This window comes from Alligator mississippiensis, chromosome 5, assembly GCF_030867095.1.
Source record: "Alligator mississippiensis isolate rAllMis1 chromosome 5, rAllMis1, whole genome shotgun sequence".
Taxonomy (NCBI): Eukaryota; Metazoa; Chordata; order Crocodylia; family Alligatoridae; genus Alligator; species Alligator mississippiensis.
The window spans coordinates 48,270,860-48,297,025 of NC_081828.1; the positions used below are offsets into that span (position 1 = coordinate 48,270,860).

Below are 26,166 nucleotides of genomic sequence, written 5' to 3' on the forward strand. Positions count from 1 at the left end.
ACCTTACAATTACAGACCTGCTCTCAGTGACCAACAATCTAAACCTGTAACTGAACAGAAGTTCCATGCACACAAACTGGTCTAAAAATTGCAGAACCCAGTTTAAGGTAAACCTGGGTCTATGTAGTATCAAACTTATTTGATTTAGGTCAAATTGGTACGTGGAACTTCTGTACACTTTCCCTGACAACCACAGGGCTGGGAAAACTCAGCCACTGGCCCCATTCTTGGGACCACTGCTTTCACCCCCTCACCAGCCTAGATAGCCCTCTCAACCCTCAGCCCACAAGCCACTCCAGGTGCAGCCACTTTATCAGCATTTGCTGCTGCCAGAGCTGAGCAAGTAAGTCCTGGTGTGGGGAGAGATGGGGGTGGGTGTTTCTCAGCAGGGTCAGGGGGTGAAAAGTAGCCTCTGATCCTCACAAGCCCCCACCCCCCATGGACCCCACCAGACACTCCTGGACCCAAGCAAAACCCTGTGGGTTGTGCCTGCCTCCCTACCCCACCTGCAGATCATGCCTTCCCCCCAACCCCATGTGGGTTGCACCTGCCCCCCACCCCACGCCTGGATCATGCTTGCTCCTGCCCCCAACCTGCAGGTCATACTTCCTCCCCTACCCCACCCCTCACTGCACCTATGCCACCTGCCAGTCATGCCTGCCCCTCCATCCCCTGGCAGAACCCCTATCCCCTCCAGCCAGCTGGACTGCCAACCCTCTGCTAGCTCCCTCCCCCCATCCTGACTTACCTGATATTGGGCAGCCATTGTGAACTGATTTAACTTCCCCCTAATGCCCCTGAATGTCTGTACTTAGCAAATAAGTTCCAGGAATTTGACATAGTAACTACTGATGATCTGTTTAAAAAAGCTGAGGAATGGCTGGTGTAAGAAAGGCTTAAGGAAATACGACTAGCAACAGTTTTAAGGTTTCATAATTCTGCTAAATATTTTGAGTTCTCTTAATTTTTAGTTGCTGTTTGTCCAGAAGTATAGTTAGCAGTTCAGACTTATTTGCCATGTGAAAGTGGTATAGAGATTATTTAATTAATTTCAGTTGACTCCAGTTGATTTCCATACACTGTGTATAACATTAAGCTAGCTGCCCAGTGTGTGGACTTATTTGTGGTATTTGAAATGTGAAATGGACAGTTTCAGATGAAATACATGTTCCTTTCACAAAGCATTAAATAAACATTATTCACATAACCAGAAGAAGAGGTTACAGGGAAAGGCAATGCATTTAACTGTGCCCTTTATCAGGGTGCCTAGGGCAGTGATAGTTAATACCTTTTTATAGTTTGATCAGTTTTGATATATACAATATTGCTTCCTTTTTTACTGTTTGTGTTAGTGGAAGCAGATCAGTTTTTGGGCCCTGGCAGATATTAATTTAATCATGTGATTAGGATCTGACAAATTTTATCCTGGATCCCCAGCGTTGTGTTTCCTACCATGTCAGATGTGCATGGCAGATTTTTGGAGCGGGACTTGATATTTGTCAGGTCCCATGAACTGTTCCATCCAGCCTGCTTGTAGTTAATTCAGCTGGCTACCAGAAGTTGGGGCACACAGCCCCCACAGAATTTGGGGTCTCTGGACCCTGATGGACATGGCAATCAGCCCCATAGATCTATGCTGCCACCTGAACACAGCCCCATGCCTCTGCATGTCCCAGACCCATGCAACCACCCAACCATGGTTCCGTATTGCTGCACATCCCCTAATACAGGGGTGGCCCATGGGCTGGATCCAGCCCACAGATGGACTTTGTTCAGCCCCCGGTGGGTTCCTTAGTCCCACCTGGCCCAAGCGTTGTCTGGCCTGTGGTGCAGTCCGCTGCCCCCTGGGCACACAGTGGGGCCAGGATGGCTCTGCAGCTGGCCTGCCTTTCTTGGCAGTCAAGGCAGTGGTGGCTCCTTCCAGCTGCTGCTTCCCCAGCCTAATCTGAGCCCACCCTGCATATGCTCCAGATTTGGCCTGGTGGAGTGGACCAGCTCTGAACCAGCTGGAACCTGCATGTACAGCCCTGACCCCGGCCCAACCCACACCTGGTCCAGACTTGCTTGCCCACACTGAGCAGCAGCAGCAGCAGCGGCTGGGCAGAAGCTGCTGCTTGGCACGAAGGAAAAGCAACCCCTCCCTTTTGCTGCTACCAGGGCCTTCTCACTGCAGCTGCCTGGAGCCTGGGCTGCCCTGCAGTTTCTCTGCACTACCATTGCTGCCCTAGTGGGCAGCCCAGAGGTGGCAGTGACAGTGGTGGAGAGGAGGCTCAGGGCAGCCCGTGCACAGGTTCCAGGCAGCTGCAGCAAGAAGGACCTGGCAGCAGTGAGGGGGAGGGGCCGCTTTTCCCCTGCACTGAGCAGCACCTTCTGCCCAGCTGCTGCTGCTGCTTAACGTGGCCGGGTGGTCCAGAGCAGGTGCAGGGTGGGCCAGGGTCAGGGCAGTGCGCATAGGTTCCAGCAGGTTCAGGGAGAGTCTGGAGCGGGTGCAGGACAGGCCTGGGTTGGAGTACAGGGCTGTGCACTGTTGGCGGTGGTGGGGAGCAGCCACAGGGTTTGTGGCTCCAGGCTGTTGTGGGAGGGTAGGGGGTGCTGACTGGCCCATGGCAGCACCCCAGAACTGCCTATGTGGCCCACAGGCCTAAATAATTGCCTGCCCCTCCCCTAACGGGTGCTACCACCCCCAGACATGTGATGCTGCTCCTCATCACTGCATATCCATGGACTCACACTGCCATTTTGACAAGGCTCCACAGCCCTGCAGGTGCCCGGAGTCTCATTTTTGCCCAGATGCAGTTGTGCATTGCCACCTTGCCCTGGATCCACTGCAGCTACTGCTGGCCCAGCAGGTGTGTCTGGGGAGTCCCTATTGTCCAGATCTGGTCTGGGAAGAGTTTGCTACTCCTGCTTTAGAGGGAAAGCATTTAATCAAGTATATCTAGAGCAGGGTACTCAACTTCCTTGCCCCATGGGCCAAATGAATGGTGTGGGGCCAGTCCACAGGCCAGGTCTGATGCACGGAGTAATTCCACGCGTGTGATCAAGAGTGCTGGCCTGAACCCGTGCACTGGATCCATCTATTCACCAGCTTGCTCCAGCCTGCAGGGCCAGGTCATCTGGCCTGTAGGGCTCCCCACAGGTCCAGAAATTGACAAGAGGGAAGGTGCAATTAATGATGCCACTGTTCCTCTGCAGCCAATTTTTCAGACCTGTGGAGAGAACCATAGACTGGATGATGTGACCTTGTGGGCTAGAGATTGAGCACCCTACAGTGATCTTTCCCCTCTTCATTACCCTTCCTGGCAACCACCATCAATGGTTTAGAGGTGCCAGAGGCAACATCTCCAACTGTTCTGTTCAATAGCTATTAATAGATTTCTTGTCCATGAATTTATCTAGTCCCCTTTTAAACTTGGGTATACCATCTGCCTCTACAACAGTGGTGGGCGATTATTTCAACTGTCGGGCTACTTAATGTGTTGTGGTGAGTTGTCTAGGGCCACACACAAATAATCTTTCAGAAGGTATCATTGTAACAAATTATAGATAAAAAACAAAAAACCGTATACTAAAAATTAAACATCTACTATAACATATTTTAATTTTACTTCAGAAAATAATTTTTGTCCTGATTTATGTTTTTTTGAGTAGCGTATATAGAGGAGATTGCATAATAGTTCAAAATTAAGTCTTACTCTTGTATATTGTGCATGTGCTGGGGATTTGGGGGGGTGGGGAGGGATTTGCACATGTGTGGAGCTGCCCAAACACTAGGTCTTGGGAGCCGGCCAGGAGATGAGGGGAGGGAGGTGGGGGCAGGGGGCATGTGTAGCTGAGCTTGTCCGGGCTATGTGGTGTACGTGCGGTCTGTGCCCCTCCCTCACCTCTCCCCCATTCTGGCCTGCGGCTGTCCCTGTGATGTTCTGCATGAGGCCAAGCTCCATGCAGGGCAGCCTGCCCTGCTCCTCTTGACAACCCAGCCCTGGCCCCATTCCCGGCCAGCAAGTACAGCTTCCCAGTGGAGCTGTTCCTAGTGTATTTGCGGTCACCTGAGTACTGCTCAGCAATCCCCACCTCCAATGGCTTCTCCTTCTCCTGCCTCTGCTGCGCTGCTCTGGGCAGCAGGTAGCACTGGTAAGTGGCAGCTGTGTGGGTGTTTGCTAGGTACCACATGCTGAGCCATGTGAGGAGGGGGAGGCTACAGCTGGGTGGCTCCTGCCCCAGTGGCTGCAGCTGGGTGGCTCCTGCCTCAGGGTGCATGGCTCCACCTCCAGCTCCTGGCCACTCAGGAGCTGGAGTCCTTTGTGCTGGGGGCAGGAGCTGCCTGGCTGCAACTTCCCCCCCTGCCTGGCTGGGCATGTGGTGCCTGGTGCACCACATGCCCAGCTGCTTCATTTTTAAATGAAGACATTTACAAAAAATGATCAGCTTTTCAGTTGAGACCTTTATGAGCATATAGAGAATTATTCTATAGACAGCCCCTACAGTTATGCCTTGTACAACCTCTACAGGAGCCTAATTTTACTGTATTTCCAATGCCTGACCAAGGTGTCTAAGCATATTCTGCAATGGGCTGCACAGAGGCTGCTTACCTGCTGTCCTCCTATGCTTACTATGGTATAAGCTCAAACCCTTCATTCATTTGCATTAATATTCGCATTCTACTGACACATCCTCAACAGCATGAGGAAGCTTCCTATGACCATGTCACCAAATAACAAGTAACAAAAATTCTGCCATTTTTTCTTTTTCTTTTTTTTAGTCACAAAGGACAGTGGGGTGTGTTATATTGCGAAGTGATTTTTTAAAAAAAGCTAGAGAACCACTGGTTTAAAGAACAGGAAAAGAGTGAATGAATTTATCACACGTAAAAGGGAAATATTTCACCTGCTGGACTCCCTGAGAAGTAATGTTGCTGTTTAAGAATCCATAGTTTGTGTTCCATCTGCCCTTATTCATTTACTCCTGACTATGTGATTTGGATGAGTTAACATACATTTGCCTGTATGTTTATGTGTATGTTAGGTTTCACATTAGGGAACTGCACACTCAGGTGTAGATCCACTGTATAATCTAAGTACCTCATTTGAATTACTGAGGTAGACTGCTAAATATGTAGCTGCAGGGGATTCTCTGTGGGTGGGTGTAGGAGGAAATATTCCATCCCAAGTAGTGAATCTAATTGGCTTCAAACCTGTATCTGACAGCTTTCTGATTTCAGAGTGCATCCTGAAACTGATAGTAATGGCCTTGGGGTCCCCTGTAGTTCCATATATATATAAATAAAATATATGGAACTACAGGGGACCCCAAGGCCATTACTATTAGTTTCAGGATGCACTCTGAAATCAGAGAGCTGTCAGATACAGGTTTGAAGCCAATTGCGTGCGTGTCCCAAATATATGGGAAACTTTTTTTTCCCAACTTTTTTTTCTTCCTCTGTATGTGTTTGACCTGAGGTTACAGCCAGTTGTGTAGCAGAGGGTTTCCCCTTGGTAATTTGTTTTTTGATGTTAGGTATCATTTTTGGCAGGTTTTCCATGTGGTGTGATGGAGTAGTAAATACCTTTGATAATTATGGGTGTATCCCACTTATTGCCAACACCATATCTGGGTGAGTGACTGGAACTAAATATAGAGTGTATTATGTGTGTATATGTATTTGTGTGTGTGTGTGTGTGTGTGTGTGTGTAAGCCATGAAGTAGAAATCATGTCCTGCCTGAGAAGACTTCAAATCAGGCTTCTCAGCTGATCAAATTTTTTCATTTGGTTTTCTATCAGTTCTCAAATTTTCAGGAGCTACTCAGGAGTTTGACAGGTTTGACAAGTTCTGTTTATCCAGGTGATTTGTTAATAGATCCAAAGACTCCCTGACAGCATAGGTGTTGTGTTGGGAGGGCATCTGCCCCCCCCTGTGATTTCTGCACCGATAACAGGGTGCAGGGCATGGGGCTGCAGCCTGTCTGGAACCAGGGCCTGGCAGCAGTGGGGGTGGTGGTGGCAGTGCAATTTCTGCGCCAACAGTGGGGCATGGGGCTGCAGCCTAGCTGGACCCAACACCTGGCAGCAGTGAGGGCAGTGGCAGTACAGAGTTGTGCCCCCCACCACTGTCAGTACTTACGCATCACCTATGCCTGATAGTAACAAGCAGTTTTGCAAAAAAAAAAAAAGTCTTTGCAGAGTCAGCAGGTGGAGAAAATATGGGACAGTGAGGTGGGTGAGAGATGCTTGACATAGAGAAGAGAATGAGGTGATAGGTGAGGTGATTTGGATGCACCCTGAAGACAGAAAAGAACGGGGTTAAGTCTGACACTGTAAAAGGGAAGGTATACATAAAAACAATCTAAAGATCTAAGGACAGCTGTAAGGTTGGTTACTTTTGGAACCAGGAACAGGAAAAATGGCAGAGTAAATATCAAGAGAAGGAACAGAGTTGAGAAGAGCGGAAGGAAAAATGATGTTAAGGGATTGGGGGAGAGAAGTGATGGAAGGGAAGGAGAAATCTGAGGTTAGGGTAAAGAAAAGAAAGGTAAGATTAAAAAGTCATTGGACTTGATAAATGGCTTCTGGATTAAATGGAATGGCCTTATGACAGGGTTGTCCAAGTGGTATCCCACAGGCCACATCTGGCCCCTGAAGGGTTAACTTGTGGCCCTCAGGCTTCCTGATCTGGGCACTGTTCCCTACCCTGCTCCAGCTGCTGCTGTCACCAGAATCAACAGGCTCATTTTCCTGCTTCTGCTGCCTGCCCCTATGCAAGGGGGTAGACAAGGCAGCATGGTCCGTGGGAACCCATGGTTTGGGGTGACCTGGAGACTCCACGTAATGTAGTATAGAGGTATTGACATGGTGTGGTGGTGGGGGGACCATAAGGTTCAGTGTTCAAGGCACTGGCACAGTGTTGGGAGGCGTGTTTTGGCACAGCATGTGGGGCAATAGCATAATGTAGTGGGGGGGCACCTGCCTGCACATCATGCCTGCATGCCTTCCCCCAGGGCAGTGGGGGAAACCAGGGGGTATTCTGCCTGCACGTCGTGCTTGCTGGACACTCCAAAGCTGCACAGTCTTGGCCACTGATATATGGGAAGTTCACCTGAATGGTCTGGTGGTCCTTCTGGATTTGAATTCTGTTAAGATCAGTATGTTCACAGCTAGAGAGGAAATAGACATCTGGGCTAATGGGGCACTAAGGAAGTAGGGCTGTGTGAGGCTTTGGACAGAGCTTTGGATCTGGAGAAGCTAAAGACGCTTTGGGGTCCGAAGCAACACATCCGGGTCGAAGCCCTGGCTGCATTCAGCTTCCCTAAGCGGTTCAGAGCTTCCAAAGCGCTTTGGAGCCACCTTGGAGATCTGACCATAGGGTATAATGGGGAAACAATAAAGTATCTATAACTTTGTTGTTTTTTGTCCAATTTAGATGAATTTATCAGGGGTGATAGACGCTGCAGAGAGCATGATGTCTGCCAAGTTTCAAGAAGATGGGTGCAGGAGTTTGGGGGGAATTGCACCCCAAATTCTTGAAAGCAAAACTCCTGTCACGTCTATGTGTTTTGACACAGGGGGGTCAAAACTGCAGGGCTGGTAGCTCTTACTGAGGCCACAAAGCCTGCCAAGTTTCAAGGAGATCGGTGCAGGGGTTTGTGGGGAACTGCCTCTCAAGCTGTGGACAAGCAAAACTCGTGACATGGGTGACACTGCGTGAGTTAAGGCGCAGCGGGGTGACAGCTGCAGGGATGGTGGCCCCTGCTGCAGCCACAAAGCCTGCCAGCTGTCAAGGAGATCAGTGCAGGGGGGTTCTGGGGCCCTGCACCCCTAGCTGCTGACAGGCAAAACTCGTGCCATGGGTGCTTGTGGGACTGACTGTGTCTGTCTTGGGGCGGGGAGGAGGGACACTACTGCAGGCCTGGCTCCTAAGCTACTGTGTTACCAGATACCAATCAATCATGATTCACTCAGGGACCACCTCAATACACAGGACCTAGCTAATGTATCCAGTTAATTGCCATCAATTAGCACCTACAAAACCAGGCTAAAGAGAGGAAAGAAGACAATCAGCTGCCCCAAGACAGACAGTCTGTCCCACAAGCACCCATGTCATGAGTTTTGTCTGTCAGCAGCTAGGGGTGCAGGGCCCCAGAACCCCCCTGCACCGATCTCCTCCACAGCTGGCAGGCTTCATGGGCCCACCACCCCTGCAGCTGTCACCCCACTGCACCTTAACACACACAGGGTCATCCATGGCACAAGTTTTGCTTGTCTGCAGCTTGAGGGGCAGTTCCCCCCAAACCCCTGCACCGATCTTCTTGAAACTTGGCAGGCTTTGTGGCCTCAGTAAGAGCTACCAGCCCTGCAGTTTTGACCCCCCTGTGGTGTAACACATAGATGTGACAAGAGTTTTGCTTTCAAGAATTTGTGGTACAGTTCCCCCAAAAGCCCTGCACCGATCTTCTTGAAACTTGGCAGGCTCTGTGGCCTCACCAGGAGCCACCACCCCTGCAGTTTTCACCACCCTGTGGTGTGACACACAGCTGTGACATGTTTGGCTTTCATGAATTTGGGGTACAGTTCCCCCCAAGCCCCTTCACTGATCTTCTTGAAACTTGGCAGGTTTCATGCTCTCAGGAGAGGCTACCATCCCTGCAAGTTTTATCCAAATCGGACAAAAAACAAAATTATAGATATTTCATTGATTCCCCCATTTTACCCTATGGCCAGATCTCTGAGGTGGCTCCAAAGCTTCGGAGCTGCTTTGGCCAGATCAAGGTGGAAACCCGGTCTGGAGCTCCGGATTGGATCACTGTCTTCCGAAGCGGCCGGATCTGAAGCCAGATCAGATCGCTGTCGACTCACACAGGCCTATAAAGAAGCCAATTGAAGGGAAACCTGAATTAAGGAAGAAAATATTTAGAAAAGGAAAAGCTAAAATTTAATAGAAAGCAAGTAAACTATTAAAATTAAGTGTTTTAGGAAAAAAAATGAATATTGCTGCCTATTTGGCCCACCTGGTTAGTCCTTGCAGGAACGTTTGTTTTAAGTGGAGAGATTAACAGTGGAAGTCAGATGTTTCTTAGGTACATTCCTGTTTGTTTATACAGTATGTATGAAGACCTCGTTGAACAAAGTAAAGAGACACAGCAGATAGTTTCCTCGCTTGCAGTTTCCAAGTCTGCCACTCTGGCAATTTTGTGCCCATGAAGCTGTTTCTGGTTTCACTTTGGGTCATACTGGCTTCTACTTTTCTTGTTTATTTTTGTCTCCAATAAACACGCAGCTTCAACTAGTCCCAGTACTTTTCAGAACATTCCCAGACTTATTGGTCTAAGCATTTATTTGTATTGTTTTGAGCTGTTTCACTACATACTGATTATTTAAATTCTGCTTGGAAGAGGAATGTTTAATTTACTCATTAGGTTTAAGAAGGTCTGTCACTATAATAAAGGCTCATTGATGGCACTATACTTCTTGCAGTATAACACTATTTAAAGGGCTGTGTGGGGGGAAGGGAACAAAAAAGGAGACAAGCTTGCCTTCAAACATGTATAAGAACAGAGCATAAGTTACTGCAGATGGTCTGTTATAACTTGAAGTGGTTCCCCTTGAGCAGTTTAGAAAACCATAAAGCAAGTTGGGCCCTTTGAGCATCTGAGGTCAAGAAGTTACTGGCAGCTTTCATCTTGGCTTCTATGGGAAGTAAAATCTGCTCCATCTCTCCCCCCATCCTCCCTCCCACCTCCCCTGAAAATTCTAACTTTTCTATATTTGTATGCTGACTCTTGCCTGGGGGAGAAGATGTATTTGTAATCAGTTCAATCTGGTTGCTTAATCACTTTTACTATAATTTATGCAACAGAATAATTCTACATGCATTGAATATGGGCCAGTGTGTTGACATTGGTTGCACTTTGTGTTGCATGCTGGCCAATGAGTATATTAGTTAGTATTCTCCTAGACTCCTTTCATAGTGTACAAAATTAAGGGACAGTAATGGTGCTTATGACATGAAGAGGATGCCTCTTGTGCACAGTAGAAAGTCCTAAGTTTTGACTGTTTTTAGATCAGATACAAGAAGTGAGGTGGGTTTATCTCTAATAAGTGCCAGCATTTGGAAGGTTAGAAACCACATATTTCAAAACAGTTATGGGGTAATTTTTAAAATGCACTTTTTCATGCTTCATCTTCTGTTAGGTTTGATCGTGGTTAAATAGTTCAGTAAAAATTGCCTAATGAATTTTCTAATTTTAATTATTTTAAAATATTGTTAAAGTTGCTTCACTTTTAGTTTGATGCCACTACACTTCACTTCTGGTTTGGTAGTTTGGATTCTGGCTGTGGGGTGGGGAGAGAGGAATAGATTCTGCTGATCCGGTTTTCCTTTCCCAACCTCCACTCCTATGCAGGCACACCTGTTTGTTCGATCCCTTCCCCTGCAGGAAAGTGGTCCAGGAGAGGAGACCCAAATTTCTTCCAGTAACTTCTCTTTTGATGTAGTTGGACATTATTCAGAGCCAAGGCTAAAGGCTGTATCTGGTCCTAAAACAATGTGTTGCAGAAATTTACAGCAGTGAATGATTGGTATGTCTTTTAAATTACACTAAAATACCACATTTAATTTTTTTTCAATGCTTCAAGTGGAGTAATTTGGAAATATCACTGCCAAAATACTGCCAGCACATTTATAGTGTTGCATTTGTGCTCCTTCCGTTCAGAATAGAGTTCTAATCTTTGCAGGTCAGACATTCCTCCTTGAAAACTTGTTCCAAGCAAAACTTGAAATACAAGGTGTTTGACCTGGGAGCAACTGTTGCCAAATTTGGTCTGTGGTTTGTCACAGAACTACAAGAATTAGAATGATTGTAGTTTCTAAAATGTACTGTATGCACCCTCTAATACTGAACTTGATATTTATATTTAGTTGGCCTTTCACCTGGATTTAGGGTGTTTGGTACTTTCAGACCTAAATATAATGAATGTTTGTATTAATATAGGTAGTGCACATGTAAAATGCTGTCTTTTAATCACCATACTGTTTACTTATTTCATGTTAAAGAACTGTAGATCTCAATTATAGTTAATGGGCTCATAATCAGGATAAAAGAGTGAATATATATTAGTAGTGAATTGGGTTTTAATGAATCAACTGTCTGAAAAGTAATTGATATGTTTAGCAATGCTGTGTTCTATTATATTGTCTCAAACCTACTAAAATTATTCTGATGAAAAAAATCTGCATTTTAAAACTGCCTAAAATTGTGTTAAAATTTTAAAAGCATTTTAGCCACCTGTTTTAATTTATTCCATTAAAATCTGCTGTTTAAAAATCCCTCATTTTCATAAAACATATCGAAGAATTGTTTCATGTTCAATAAGTCTAATATTTAAAAATGATAGATTTCAGATTCACTCCAGGCTTATAATGTGAGAGTAACTTTCTCAGTGTTGCAGTAGGTAATTCAGTGTACTATACAAATATACTGTTCTAAGTTCTCTGCATCTGTAGATAGTAGCCAATTTCAACCCTAAACACACATGCACATTAAGATGCATTAAATTAAATAATGTTTAAGATTCATAGTAAATATATATATTTTTTAGGATTTTATAATCAGCATTGGGCTACCTATCTTGTTTAAAGTGTTCAGTAATTTAACTGGTAAGAGATTTAAAAAATATTTCAGACTTACTAATCAAAATAGCATGATATGTTTTTGACTTAAAAATCAGTTTGACTTTATGAAGGTTTAGCACTTTTTTGTTTAATAATTAATAGGTCTTTCCTGCCGATAAGGATTAGATTACTGCTGACTTGCTTTAGCTGGAGAGTGTTGTAATAATATTATAGAGGGTTTTTTTGTAGGATTCAAAGGTGTACCTATGAATAATTTGATAGCTGGCTGATCTGCAGGATATAAACCTATGGAAGTACTAGAAGGGGAGCCCCTTTTGGAAGTTCCTAAATGCCTTAATATATTATAGGGATTGGTCAGTTTCATTGTCTCCATTTGTCATTCTTATTCGCAGCTTGCCGTGTAAGGCTATAAGCCTGCATTGTGCCTGGCAACTGTTACCTAGTGACAATTTCAGCTGCAATAGCCATTGGCTGTGCTGTTGATTGGGGTAGAAGGACCGAGTCACCTTTCTAATGGTGAGTTCTTCTGCATCAGCTATGGATAAAGAGGAGGAGCAGACTCAGGTGCAAGCAGTAATTTCGAGAGAGAATGTGAGAAATAGCGACAGCATCTTTCTAACTGCACCACAGTAAACAGGACTTCTATATCAAGCAATTCACCATAGAAGCTGATAAGAATGAACATAGGTGAGAAATGTTGCATTATTGCTGTAAGAAGAAAATTCAGCAAAGTAGTAATTTTTGTAACCTACTATATTGCTTATAAACAGAGGGAATGAACAACCGGCAGTGTTCTGGGATGTTATAAAATCAAAAGGATCTTCTCTTCAGAATGTAGTACACACCAGAAAATTAACTTCCAAAAGAATGCTTTCTATCAAACTGCTGCATCAGAACTGGAGAAAATGCTTTTTTTCTAGAGTGTGAAATTCCTTCGGAAGACACAGCACTGGCTATTAAAAGCATCAGAAAGATGCCCGTACTTCTTAAAGGGACTTTAAGCAAATGCTAGCGTAATATCTGAATGACCTTGGAAACTGTTTTTATTTGGATTGATTCATTCTCACCCGCCTGTTTCCTAACCTCGGGAACGCTTGGATTAAAGATTGTTTTACTATTATAAGGGGCTTTAAAAACAAGACTATATACACTTAGTAACCTACCTAATGGTCCCTGCATTAATCAAGCATTTATTTAAATCTGAACATAGAAGAGGCTTTCTTTTAACATATGTCTGCTCCATAGCTGCAAATATAATGAACAAGGTAATGTCCTGCTATATTAGAAGATTTGGTTTTTCAAGCAGTGATTTATTATGCTAATTGTCTAATGAAAATAGAAAGATGAACCTAGAAGATGAAGCTGAGTGACAGAATAATGGAGTAGTAAACAATGGCAGATTTTCTAGTCAAATCAGCATTTCATTAGCTTCGCAGCTGAATGCAGATGGAAGTTTCTGTTCTCGTATGGGGCTTTTGTGAAACAATTCAGGTGTTGCTACAAAGCTAAGGAATAACATGGCTATACCTGTAAACTTCACTGTACTGTTTCACTGTAGCAGGTGTGGCATAATTTCTAAAGAAAATTATTTTCAATGATCTTTGCTGAAATTAAATGCAAGAAGATTTTATTTTGTCTGTTGGGATCTTGGATTATGCTGCTGACACTGACATTGAAATGGACTGTAACTGTTCAAAGAGTTGCGAATATTGACTTAAAGCTCCAACATTTATTCTTACTTTTTTTTCTTTAATTTTTAACTGATTATATGTGGTCTTTTTCACTGTACATTAGATATATACTTTCCTTTCTGGGAGTTGAGACAAAGCTGGCTCACCCCACACTCATCACCCTCCAAATAAAATTCATTGTCTGTACCCAAATACTGGTGAGTCTGTTGGAATTAACCTTGACAATAATGTTTTCCTTACCTATCTAGTAAATACCATAGATGAGAGAGAGAGTATCATCTCCTGAATGGAGCCAAAAGAGACAGCATAATACAGTGAACTTTTTCCTGGGGTTCCCAGCCAGTCTGTGATTTTAAATGAGCATAAAACATAAATTATTTTATAATAATTGCTGATTCAGGAAACTTTGAGGTTTTTTTTCCTTTTATATTTTTCTATTTAATTCCAAAGGAACTGACTTCTCAGGAAAATAAACATCCCCAGAATTTTTTTTCCCCAGGCAGTTGACTTTTTATTTCCTCTGTTTTGTTTAGTTTTTATTTCTATCCTCCACAAGTACAGCATAAAGTACCTGCTTTCTGTAGAAGTGCCTTGTGTTTGCTAAAGATGGATCGCGATCACTGGAGGAAGCTGATCAGTGGCCTTTCTTCTCCTCCTTTCTGGCTTTTTTCTTTCCTTGAAGCTAAGGTGTGTCAAAGTGATGCACTAATGCTGAAGCGGCACCAACGGCTGTGAGATTGTAACGTCTCAAATGGCAGCATCCACAAAAAGAGATCTTGAGACACTGAAGCAGAGTTTAGCTGGTGTTGAGGAAGTCACCTGCTTGCTAGAAGTCTGATTGCAGTGTTCCCAGATTGCAAACAATGAACCAGTCCAGATGGATTGAATGGAAGACTCTGAATATGAGCAGTAGCATTGTGAATGTGTCTGAGCATCTCTCCTGCCCTCTTGGTTTTGGCCACTACAATGCAGTTGATATCTGCATCCTTGAGACGGTCATTATTGTTTTGCTAACATTTTTAATTATTGCTGGTAACTTAACTGTTATATTTGTCTTTCACTGTGCTCCACTTTTACATCATTATACCACCAGCTATTTTATTCAGACCATGGCCTATGCTGATCTTTTTGTTGGAGTTAGCTGTTTGGTTCCTACCTTGTCACTGCTTCATTATTCTACAGGTGTTCATGAGTCCTTGACTTGTCAAGTTTTTGGATATATCATCTCTGTGCTGAAGAGTGTCTCTATGGCATGTCTTGCGTGCATCAGTGTGGATCGTTACCTAGCTATTACAAAACCTCTCTCCTATAATCAACTGGTTACACCTTGTCGATTGCGAATCTGCATCATTTTGATTTGGATATACTCTTGTCTGATCTTCTTACCTTCCTTTTTTGGATGGGGAAAACCTGGTTACCATGGTGATATTTTTGAATGGTGTGCTACTGCCTGGCTCACCAGTGCCTATTTTACTGGCTTTATTGTATGCTTACTATATGCTCCTGCTGCCTTTGTCATCTGCTTCACATATTTCCACATCTTTAAAATTTGTCGGCAACACACCAAAGAGATAAATGACCGGAGAGCTCGTTTCCCTAGCCATGAAGTGGATGCTGCTGGAGAGACTGGGCACAGCCCTGACCGTCGCTATGCCATGGTTTTATTTCGGATAACCAGCGTGTTTTACATGCTGTGGCTTCCTTACATCATATACTTTCTGCTGGAGAGTTTTAGGGTGCTGGAAAATCCAGCACTTTCCTTCTTAACAACATGGCTTGCTATAAGCAATAGTTTCTGTAACTGTGTGATATATAGCCTCTCCAATAGTGTTTTCAGGCTGGGACTCCGGAGACTGTCAGAGACAATATGTTCATCTTGTATGTGTTTAAAAGACAAGGATCTACGGGACCCAAAACCTAGAAAACGAGCTAACTCCTGCTCTATTTAAAAAAAACAAAACTGGGACAACTAATCAAATGCAGTTTGACGTTGGGTTTGGATAGTATTTGATATATCTGGAAATTTGCCACAATAGAAATATTTACTTGAATTGTTTGCTATGAAGTGGGAGAGGTTTAAAACTCATTTGTAAAAAGGAAAAGGCTGCTATAAAAAGGGCATCAAAGGGATACACACATTAATTGTGAAACTAGGAAAATGGGATGAGAGAAGTTCAACAGAGAAGATTAAGAAAAGTCAATATCTCGAATCTTCCATAGGGCATGAAATAACTGGCACATCAGAGTAGGTCCCTCTTAGGAAAAATAGGTGATTTACTGTTTATATTTTCCCTTGTAGAGAAATTGTCAGATATGTGGCCGAATATACAGTAGCCTCTTGCATTAAAATATACTTTTTTAAAGCACAGTAAGTGGCTGTCCATAAATTATCTCCTTAGAGGATTCTTAATGTTGCAGTTTAACAATCAGCTGCACTTTGTCTTTGCTCATGTATCGTACTATTTTCTGTTATACAAATAATTGGCTAAAGTTACATACAAATTAAGCTGTTGGGCACGCTTTGTGGATAAAATTACAGTTTTTTTGTCTTCTGTATTTTTGGTGTAACCACCACAAAGCCTATTCCCCCCCTCCGTCTCACCCCTTTCCATTTTTCATGCCGTCCTTCCCTGGGTCCCATCATGTAGAAATGACTTAGGTATGAAGGAAACTATAGAATAAACTTAATTTAAAATTATTTCTTCCTTGAAAAAGAAATGTCCCTTTGGCTAGTTGGAAGATTGCATTCACCATGTTCTATTGACTTCTGTAAACTTTAATTCTTTGGATCCAAAAAAATTAGCACACAGTATTGATGTGATGTCCTTTAGGATATGCTAAAGCTTTTTCTTGATCAGCTCCAAATAATCCTAATGCAAATAGTATAAGGGAACATAGCAGCGTGACATCACTGCTTACTTAGTGAATTAAAAACAGAAATGAAAAGAAAATACTTTTTCTGTGGGGTCTAAATAGCTTACTGTTGTAGCTGCCAATCTTTTGTGTGAACCTAGCTTGCACATATTGTATTTTTTTAAAAAAGAAAATGTAAATGATGTGGTCTGTGCCTAATGTTTTCCTAGCACATGGAATAGGTCAATGCTATTTTAAGTCTACAGGATTAAAAAAATGTTACTTGCTTTAAGAGAAACACTTTTGTGCAGTTGTTAATAGGTATTTATTAGACAAGTGTTCTTAGAGGAGATGGGGAAACCATTTAGTATCAAATACAGGTAAGAACCTCAGTATTTCCCTTCCTTTCAGGTTCACCGATTAAATAAAATATATTTTGCAAGGGCGCTACGTGAGTTTGTGTAATAAATTGCTAGGGGTTCAGATACAGCATGGCAGGCAGTGAAATACTTAATGTTGTTTTTGACCCAAGTGTCATTTTCTCTGATGGTTGTTTGTTTAGATTTTTTTAAAGGCCCAATTATAGAATGTTGGTCCTTTTTAACAGCTGCACTATGATTCCTTCTTTTACCAAAATGCATATAATGAAATTGTGCCTATGACTTTTCATAATGGAAGCCAACACTACTGGCTTGATTCCAGTAGTCCCTTTTAAAAACATGTATGAATTGTTTTGATGAGGTGGTACTGAACCCCTGTACATTTTTAAAACTGTAAGAAAGTTGAGAAAAATAAACAGAATAAACTAGTATTATGTATATCAAAACCAGGCTTGCCTTTAGTTCCCTGATGTTTTGTTGTGTTCTTATTGGAAATTCTACTGGGTTAGAACTCAGGACTTAACAATTAAAAAAAAAGTCCTTAGTACTTACTTTGTTTTGCTTATGTACCTCTGTCTCATTGTCTGTGGTATCATATAATAGTTAACAGAATTAAATGCCACTTAGAACACATGACTAGCTAAGATGTTGATGGTTATTTATGATAGATAATCCACATAAAGTAGGAAAAGGAATCTCTTGTCTTTACCTCACACAGCTCATAGCTTTTTGTAAAGAACTAAGTCTTGTACTTCTGAAAATTCCATCCACTGTTTTCAGAAGAGAAGGACTGAAGTAGCTTAAGAGCCTTAGTATAATTTTCAAAACTGACTTGGGATTGCTTAATATAAAAATGGTTTGGTGGTATTTGATATATCAATGATGTTATCCTGGCCAAACCGTCTAATGAAAATGCAGTTTATACAAGCAAGAGTGCTTTTGGCTGCCGGCACTTAAATCACGCTTAAATCAGGTTCCCAAATAGAATAAGATCTGCCACAAAAATAATTCTGAAATAATTCTGATAGCATTAATGTGGTTATGGACAGCCATGGATTTGAAGTGTTCCAAATCCTCAAGTGTTTCAAATTTGGTGTGCTTGATAGGCCTGTATGAAGTGGCTGGTATTCGCTTCGGATTTGGATTCAGCCGATTCGGGGGGCAGTGATTCAATTCAGTGATTCAAATGACTGTCCTGAATTGATTCAGCTGAATCTGCTTTAGAGATTCAGCTGCTGCTGAATCAGCTGAATCTCTGAATCACACAGGCCCTGCCTGGCCCAGCTCCCGGCTCTTTGAAGGAAAAAAAAGCCCCCACTCACTGGCTGCTCCCAGGAGGGGGGCGATCCCCGCTGCACCCCACTGCCCCATGCTGCATGGGGGGCTCTGGCACAAGCCCCCAGAAGCCTGAGGCAGCTGCAGCAGCTGGTGAGTCTGCTTGGTTTTTTGTTTTTTTTTAAAGGGCTGGGAGGTGGAGCAGGTGGGGCAGCCATGGGGGAGGGGCTGGGAGAGTGGGTGGGGGCCAGGGGGCTTGTGGCAGAGCTCCCCATGCAGCATGGGGCAGTGAGGGGCAGCAGGGATAGCCCCCTGCCAGGCAGGAGCCGGAGAGTGGGGGCTTTTTTTTAAACAACCGGGAGCTGGGGCGGGTGGGGGGTAGCCATGGGGGAGGGGCTGGGAGAGTGGGAGGGGGATGGGGCCTGGGAGGGGTCCCTCCATGGTCCTTTTTCCCCTCCTTCAGCCCCCCCTACCCTGCCCCCTACTTACTAGCATGGAGTCTGGGTCCAGCTCCCTGCTGTAGCCAGTGGGGACTGCTTGAATTGCTGAAGCTCTCCAAATTTTTTCTGAATTGATTCAGAGAGCTTCGAGTTGATTTGGACCTTTTAATTGGTCCCCTGATTTGATTCAGATTCAGAGATTTGGCCACTGAATCAGGCTGAATCTCCTCCGAATCAAATCAGCCCCCGAAGCTTCGCACAGCCCTAGTGCTTCAGCATTGTGAAGACATGGGCTGCAGAGGAGGAATCCCTGAATACGCTCTCAGGCTTCAGTCACCAGAAGTTTGCAAGGACAGGAAAGGAGTCTTGCGGTCTACCCTCTTCGCTGGCCCCCTACTCTCCCCCAGTGGAGGATGCACTGTGGGATGCCAGAAAAGCACTGAAGTGCTTACTTCATACTTGTTATTCTTTTTTTGTGGGTCATTTTTAAGTACTTCTTCAGAGGTGAATGTCTACACCCTTGCTGTTTGGAGCCCATCAGCTTGGAGTGCTTCAAGCAGCATGTTTGTCCATAGCCTGTATGTACATTAGGTGGTTGCCAGCTTAGCTCTGCTGGTTAAGGTTGGGTGTGGTATTTTTTTTACCAAGCAGATCAAAACATAGGCACATAGAAGTCAAAGTCAATAAGTCAATGGGATTTCAATTCTTAAGTACCCAAAGTAGATTTAAAAAATGTTTTTTCTTTTTAAAAAAATTTAAATATATATTTTTATGTTTCAAATCCGATAAAATTAAATGTTAGGTCTAACTTTTCTATGATCTGTATGAATCTGTCAAACAGCCCTATTTAAATTATCATGGAATAAAGAATGCTCCTTTTATTATATATAGAATCAGGAAGAGAACATCTTGAACTTCTGAAGTTAGTTTAAGCTTTAAAATTGTCTTTGTCACATACTATATTGTGTGTGTGTGTATATATATATAAAGACCAGCCTTTTAAAATGGAAAGGATGATAAGTATACACATATTTCCAAATATAAGCACTTTCAGTTTCTGATATGTAGTAAAGCATTTTGCTTTAATGACTTTTGGCTTCAGTTTATTTAGCAACTGTAGTGAGGATATTTTCTCCATTTGAACTAGTTCACTCAAAGCTGAGAAATTGTATTGGGCATTAAAAAAAAGCAGGCAAGCTTGTTTTGTCATTACTATTCAAGGATGAAAACCAAATGAGAAAAGCTGAGATCTATTAATTCTAGAAAGTTGAAGGACATGGGGCCACATTTTCAGAGATTTTCATGTGATTAAACATGCAGGTAGGTGCCTACTGGTATTCTCAAAAGCATTTAAGCAGGTTAAGCATCCAGCTTCCTTGGATTTGTTTAATCTTTAAAGTATGAAGAACATCAGGGCTCGTCTTCCCAGTTTTGTTGTCCACATCCTTTGGAGGATCGTGAAGTGGATCAAGAGCTTTTGTAGCACCTAATTGAAAGAACGGGTTAAACAATTTAACAAAATTGCTTATCTATCAACTCTTAGTTCAATATTTTGTGTTAAACTGATGGTAAAACAACAAAGAAAACATTCTGAGTAGCAGTCATTCTCCTTCAGTTCCTTGGGTGACCATATTTCTATGGCATTATAACATAACATAAACATGTTATACCACTTAAAATAAACATGAAAGACAAGGCATAAATGTATAATCTAAACTAAAGCCAGGAAGAATGTAATTAAGAATGGAAGGAGAGATACCTATGTAAAGTGGCAAAAAAGTCAGTTCTCTTTATAATACATCCTTAATACTGTGTGATAATATTAAGCAAGTTAACAAACCCTTTAAATCTACTTTGGCTTGAAATGCCCTCTTAGATTTTAACATCTTTTTGAATCTCTCTAAATCTATTTTATGAGGCCTTAATTGTCAAAGCATATAATACATAGAACCAGCTAACTAAGGGCTTGCAAGACTGAGATCAATGTAAGTTTTTTGTTCGGTACTGATGATAATTTTTTTTAACCAATTTGCCTACTTCTTACAGTCATCTTAATATGCACAAATGTCTGCTGGTATTGTGGACATTTGAATATGATACCTATTCAGCCTTTGCAATTTATTTCAGGGCTGAGTAGCTTGCATATATTTTGTGAGTCTCTTGTGCTTCCCAGTTGCAAAAGCTGATGTTTATTTCAAAAAATTTCCTTTACCTTTGTATGGCTGCCTAATTCTAACCTTTTCAGAAGCAGATTTATATGAAAACAAAGTAGGCATTGCCCTGCTCTGTGTGTCCCTGATGTGCAAGGAATGGTTAGTTAACCAGTTAGTCAAGGAGCAAATTAAAAATCTCATTTAGCTATGCTTCCTGGCCTGTCCCATGTCATCTCTGGAGCAGCTATGTAACTTCAAGCTGTGCAGTTGGTATGGAATTCATGGCAGAAGTGGGCTGTGCGGCAGCTCCTTTAAACTTTCAGGTTCCCCTCTGCACCCCCCCCCCCCCCACCAGTGCTGATTCGCTGAGGAGGCCCCGGTAGTTGTGCCGGTTGCTGCTGACCAGCTGGGAGGCAAAAATGGCAACATATTTAAAACTATGGTTTTTGGCTCCCTGCTGATCAGGAGCGAGTGGCAGGACACCACTGCCATTTGGCGTGGTTGGGTGGGGGGTGGGCACAGGGGAACCTGCAAGATTCAAGGAGCTGCCACACAGCCCACTTCCACCTTGAATTCAGTAGGTCCCTAGCAGTTGGATATGTTTCTCCTTCATGTTCTTTTCTTTCTTCCATGTTCAACTCAGTCAACAAGCATTGCATACGTCCTACTGATGTTTATGGAACCCCGAAAGCTGCTTTTTTTCTGAAAAAGACCAGATGTACTACTAGATGTTTGTTTGCTTGGTTGGAGTTAGAATGAAACCTTTAAAAAAGAGAAAATAAAAAGAGAGGCTTTTTAAAAAAATGGATATTGTCTTAACTCTACTGGAAATCTAGCGTAGCTATAAGCAGAAAGAAATGCTGTAAAACAAATTAATGTGTTTTAGGAAGAGTCATTACATGTGCATAACAGTGGGCATTTAAAAAAATAATAATAGCTTTTTAATGTTATTAAAATAACTTGCTTATCCAGCAAGTTACAAAAAATCCTTTAAGATGAACTAACTTTTTACTTTTTAAAAACTAAAGTAGTTGAGGAGATTTTTACTTGACATCGTTTGTTCATATGATAATTTACAGACCTTTGATTTTACCTACTTAAACTTGTAAACCCTTTAGCTGCAAGTTCTAGTAGCGCAAATGGGTAGCAACAGAGAGAAAGTAGCCCTTCTTCTGTTAGAGGCACAGGTACAGTTGGCAGCATACCGTGCTCCCTCTCCAGTCAGAAGAATCTGAGGCTAATATCTACACCGCTTTTCTCAGCTGTTGTAGATATCATTTGAGAGAGAAAATTATTTTCCTTGGGCTATCAAGAGTGGAGAGGGGAGGATATGTCAGAAGTTCTTCTGATCATAATCAAGACACTGCTTCAGAGGAGATCATGTAGTTCCCTTTCCCTTATGTTTGGTCCCTGCTTTTTCTTCACTTCCATTGTGGCATGCTGCAAGAACTGTTTGTTGGTTTGAGAAATGAAAACTGGATTTGAATAAAGCACTTGTTTTGTTGTCTGAGCCATGCAAATAGGACCAGTTTCAAAATGGCCAAAACTGGTTTAAGATAAACCTGGTTGAAGGTGGTATCAGACTTAACTGATCTGGGTCAAATTGGTTTATGTAACTTCTGTCCCAAACCCATGCCTGATTTAAGTTAAACCAGAGTCCCCCAGCATCCCAGAATGCTTTTCAGCCCTGGACTGGGCTGTCTGCTCCAGAGAGCGGGGCTGGCCCTGCCCCTCTCCTCCCTAGCCGGAGCTCCGGCTGGCTGAATAGGAGGTGGAGACTGAAGGTACAGTGAGGTCTGCCTGGCTTCCCCCTGCCCTGCCCCCCCTCACCTCTCACTGCTCAAGCAGGGGTTGCCTCCATCCCTCCCTCCCCTTTTCCACAGCATGGACCCTAGCGGCATGAACTCCAACTGGTATCTGGTCACAGTCATGCCACCACCATGCTAGCTAATGCTGAGCGGTGTCTATGTGTTTGTCTCCAATTTCTCTGGAACAAATGCAGACAGAACGAACGATGTCCACTTAAGGCTTTTTGGAATTAATCAGCAAGTCAGCTGGTAATATCCCTCCATTCTTCCTTACAAATGCCTTGGAAAAAGCATTTTGTTGTTTTCTTGATGGGCTTTGTGTTCTGATAAGCTCCCTGCTGGCTTGCTTCAGAGGCTGCAATCTGACAGTGTTCAAGAGGAGACAGAGAGACGTATGAGAAATGACCTGGTTTGCAATGCATGGGACTTGTGAGTGCCATCAGTTTGCTGCAGGCAGTATGACAAAGCAGGGAGAGGGTTAGGGTTTGAAAAGCTCAGTATCATCAACAGATGCATGCACTGCACACAAGCAGTCCTCCCTCCCCTCCCCACTCCTTTGCCTCAGAGTGCTATCTGAGGGCTGGGGGCTGGCAACACTCCAACCCCTTGAGCAGTGAGGGGCGGGGGAAGTCTGGTGAGGAGGGCTGCTTCCCCCTGTCCCTGTAGGCACACCCTGATTGGAGACAAGGGTTGGGGTTAAAACCTCTCCCTAATCATATCATCTTGCCGGGGCCTGCCCACACCCCCCGCTCAGCTCAGCATTGTGGAAGGGAAGGGAGGGTTCTCTCTAGCCCCCCCAGCTTCTAGCCTGAGCCACTGCAGGCATGTACTGGCATTTCATAAATCAAAAGTCAGTGTCTATCCACTTGCAGTTGCTTTAGTCTCTGAAGGTTAGACTAACCTGCAAAGATTGAATCAATTTAGGCTTGGGCTTTTTGAGTGTCTGCCCCTAGCCCGTATGTCAGACACCTGCACGTTTTGCCCTGCGTCTTGAATTTCCACAAATTCTCTAGTATTAAATTTTATCATGTTCTTGCATGAAAGTCTGTTAAAGATTGGGGATTTTATCCTTAAACTCACAGCATTATTTATTGTAGGTCATATAAAACTGTTAATGGAATATTTCTTACCTCCAACGCCTAAACTTTTAAAGAATTAAAGCAAAATACAGGACAAATACAAACCCAGTAAATCAATATGCCCAACTGAGTTGATATGACTATTAAAATTATCATAAAAATTTCTCCCAGTGCCAGCAGAATTAGGGAGTCATATGAAACTTCAGGGCATTTTAGGAGATGTCCAGTCATGAAAAAATTAGCTGCCTGTGACATAAAAATTAGAACAAAAAGGTTGAAATGAGGACATGTGTAGGTTAGGCAAAGCAAATGTTGCTTAAATTTGTGTACAAAACTCCCTAGTGTATAAATTGCTTATGCCATGCTTTGGTTTTTGCTATTATATTTCTCCTGTGTCCATTCACTTGATTTATTCTGATCTGCACTTCCTGAGGATTGACCTCCACCGAGGTGAAACTCCTGCGTTCTAAAGCCGGAAGGACTGAAAGTTGGTGTAAAGGAAGAATTGGTATGGTAGCCCACCCATGTTCTGATGATAAAAAAAAAATATGGCGACTTCTAAGGGAAATGTGTATCCTTATTTTCCTGAATTGATATATTTTAATCTTTTTCTAAGCTATCTGTTCATTAAGACAGAGAAAACCATAGTAGTGAAAGACACAATACCAGCTTTAAATCTTTTCTTACTGGTTGTCTTAATGGAAGATTGTCCATGTACAAATAAAAAGCTAAAACATAGCAATACCTTAGGAAATATGATGTGCTGTGCATATAGATCTTTGTTTTTGTACAAAGTCTCAGTACTCTGCAAAAAGTGTTTTTTTCCCCTCTTGTGAATTGAATGGTCATAGATTTGGCTTGCAAAGACTCTTTAAAATAATGTATTACTTTGTTTCTATGAATATTTTTTAAGGTCATTAGTATATCCCTACTGAATATCCATGATTACATTTAGACTTCACCTTGAGCAAAGCTGATTAGAATATCTTTAAAGTAACTTACAAGTCATACCACACATTATCACATATTAGCTACAGATAAAAATATATCTTTGCAATGTGATTAGTTATTACTCTACTCAAGTATCGTTAATGACAAATGCAGTATAAATATAAAGAAAATATAGCTGCTGTACCAGCATATCAAGATGACCTGACAGTACATCAGATACCTCCTGATAGTTTTCCCCAACATGATATTACTATATCATGTTTTCATATCATTAAAGATGCATCCAAGCAAATAAGTATGTGTGGTTGGGTTTTGATAGTGCTGTTACATTTCCAAGGACCTGATTTTGTTCACAGTGGGGATGTTCATTTAATGGAGTCCAAAGCCAATTGCAACGGAGCTATTCTGGCAACGAGAGGAGCCAGGAGCATATGGGGCCAAAGGTGCTCTGAGGAAATAAAACAACCATGATGGTCATGGCCGTCCCCACTGATCCTCCAATATTTGCTAATTCTGAAGATCTTTGTAATTGTTCTATGGGGAAGTTTGGGTAGGAGAAAACACCCCAGCATCCAACAAAAATCCGCCAAAAGGGATGCTCCACTTCCTTTCTCCTGTGAAAATTCTATAGGAGGGGATGTTTTATCATATTACTAATCAGCTGAATTACATTTTTGTTGCCCTAATATAGACAAATTTATATGCGAAGGAATACGTGTATTATTGCTTCTCTTTGCTGTTTCACAGTGCCCAAAAGTGTTGGTGCTTTGCAGAAAAGACAAAGTGATTCCCTTCCCTCCTACGCCCAACTACAGAACTCTTACAATTTAAGTTTTACACATTACATTCCTAATGGGGGATGATGGCTGTAAGGTAGCAGGACCTGAAGAAGCATAGAGATAGCAGCATAACAATTGCAGTTACTTAGTTAAGGTATATGCACATATTGGTAGTGTTACTTTTTTCTTCCATCTTTGTGTTTTTCCCCTTCTTTGTATATTTCATTTAAAAAGGAAGAGAAAGAGGTTGTGGTATATTATCAGAATTTATTAAATGAAAAATAAATTATTCTGGGCATCATGGATTTAAGGCTTACAACTTTCAGGAGGCATGTGAAATAAGGATGTGCTAGTAGCTTGGAGGAGTATAGTAGAATATTCCATGTGCAGGGAGTTTCATGGAAAAAGGCAAGTATGTTATTAATTAGAGTCTTCATTTCAGTTCTGGATTTTCATACACCTCTGATATGAGATTCTCTAGATGCTTGCACCTGATTATGGAAAGTTTTTCATATGTGTGTGTCCTCTAAAATGTTATCTAACTTATGTGTATGTTATATTATTTAATTTTTTCAACTTTGCTCCAGGCTGTTCTCCTTATTTGACATGTAGGTTTAGAATTGTAAATGGACTGACCACATTTTCAGTAATTAGGCAAAGTTATTTGGAGCCATTACAGGCATCTGGGATACCCACAGAGGTTGGAATGTTTCTTAACCAATTATATTGCTTAGCTCCCTATTAGCAATTTTATAATAGATGAATAAACAATAAGACTCATGTATTGATTCAGATGAGTTGCTCCTAATCTCTTGCATGTTGTTGCTGTTGTAAACAGCCTTGATATTTGAAAGAATTCATTTTGGACTTATATTGTTGGACCAGCTTGGCTTTGGATGGGCAAATCCTCTGGAGGAGAAAAATGATTAAAAAAAATTACAATAACTAGGACATGGTATCTTTTGGCCTAGTGCTGATGATCCTTGTTTGAATCAAATGAATTTTAAACTCAAAATGTTAATGTTAGTACAGGCTTGAAATAAATAAATACGTTCCAAATATCCTACTGAGATGCTTGTAGATACCTACAAAGATGGCATGTTGCTGACAGGTGGGGAAATTCAAAGTGG

At 42.4% G+C, this 26,166-nt stretch overlaps 2 protein-coding genes across 4 annotated transcripts in view; both read left to right on the forward strand.

Moving 5' to 3' along the window:
* Window positions 1-26,166, forward strand: part of RABGAP1L (RAB GTPase activating protein 1 like) — a 512,101-nt gene that overhangs the window by 175,894 nt on the left and 310,041 nt on the right. The window lies entirely within an intron of this gene.
* On the forward strand, window positions 12,402-17,252 carry GPR52 (G protein-coupled receptor 52). Its single transcript, XM_019500213.2, has one exon. The coding sequence runs from the start codon at window positions 14,182-14,184 to the stop codon at window positions 15,265-15,267; it is 1,086 nt and encodes a 361-aa protein (XP_019355758.1). The 5' UTR covers window positions 12,402-14,181; the 3' UTR covers window positions 15,268-17,252.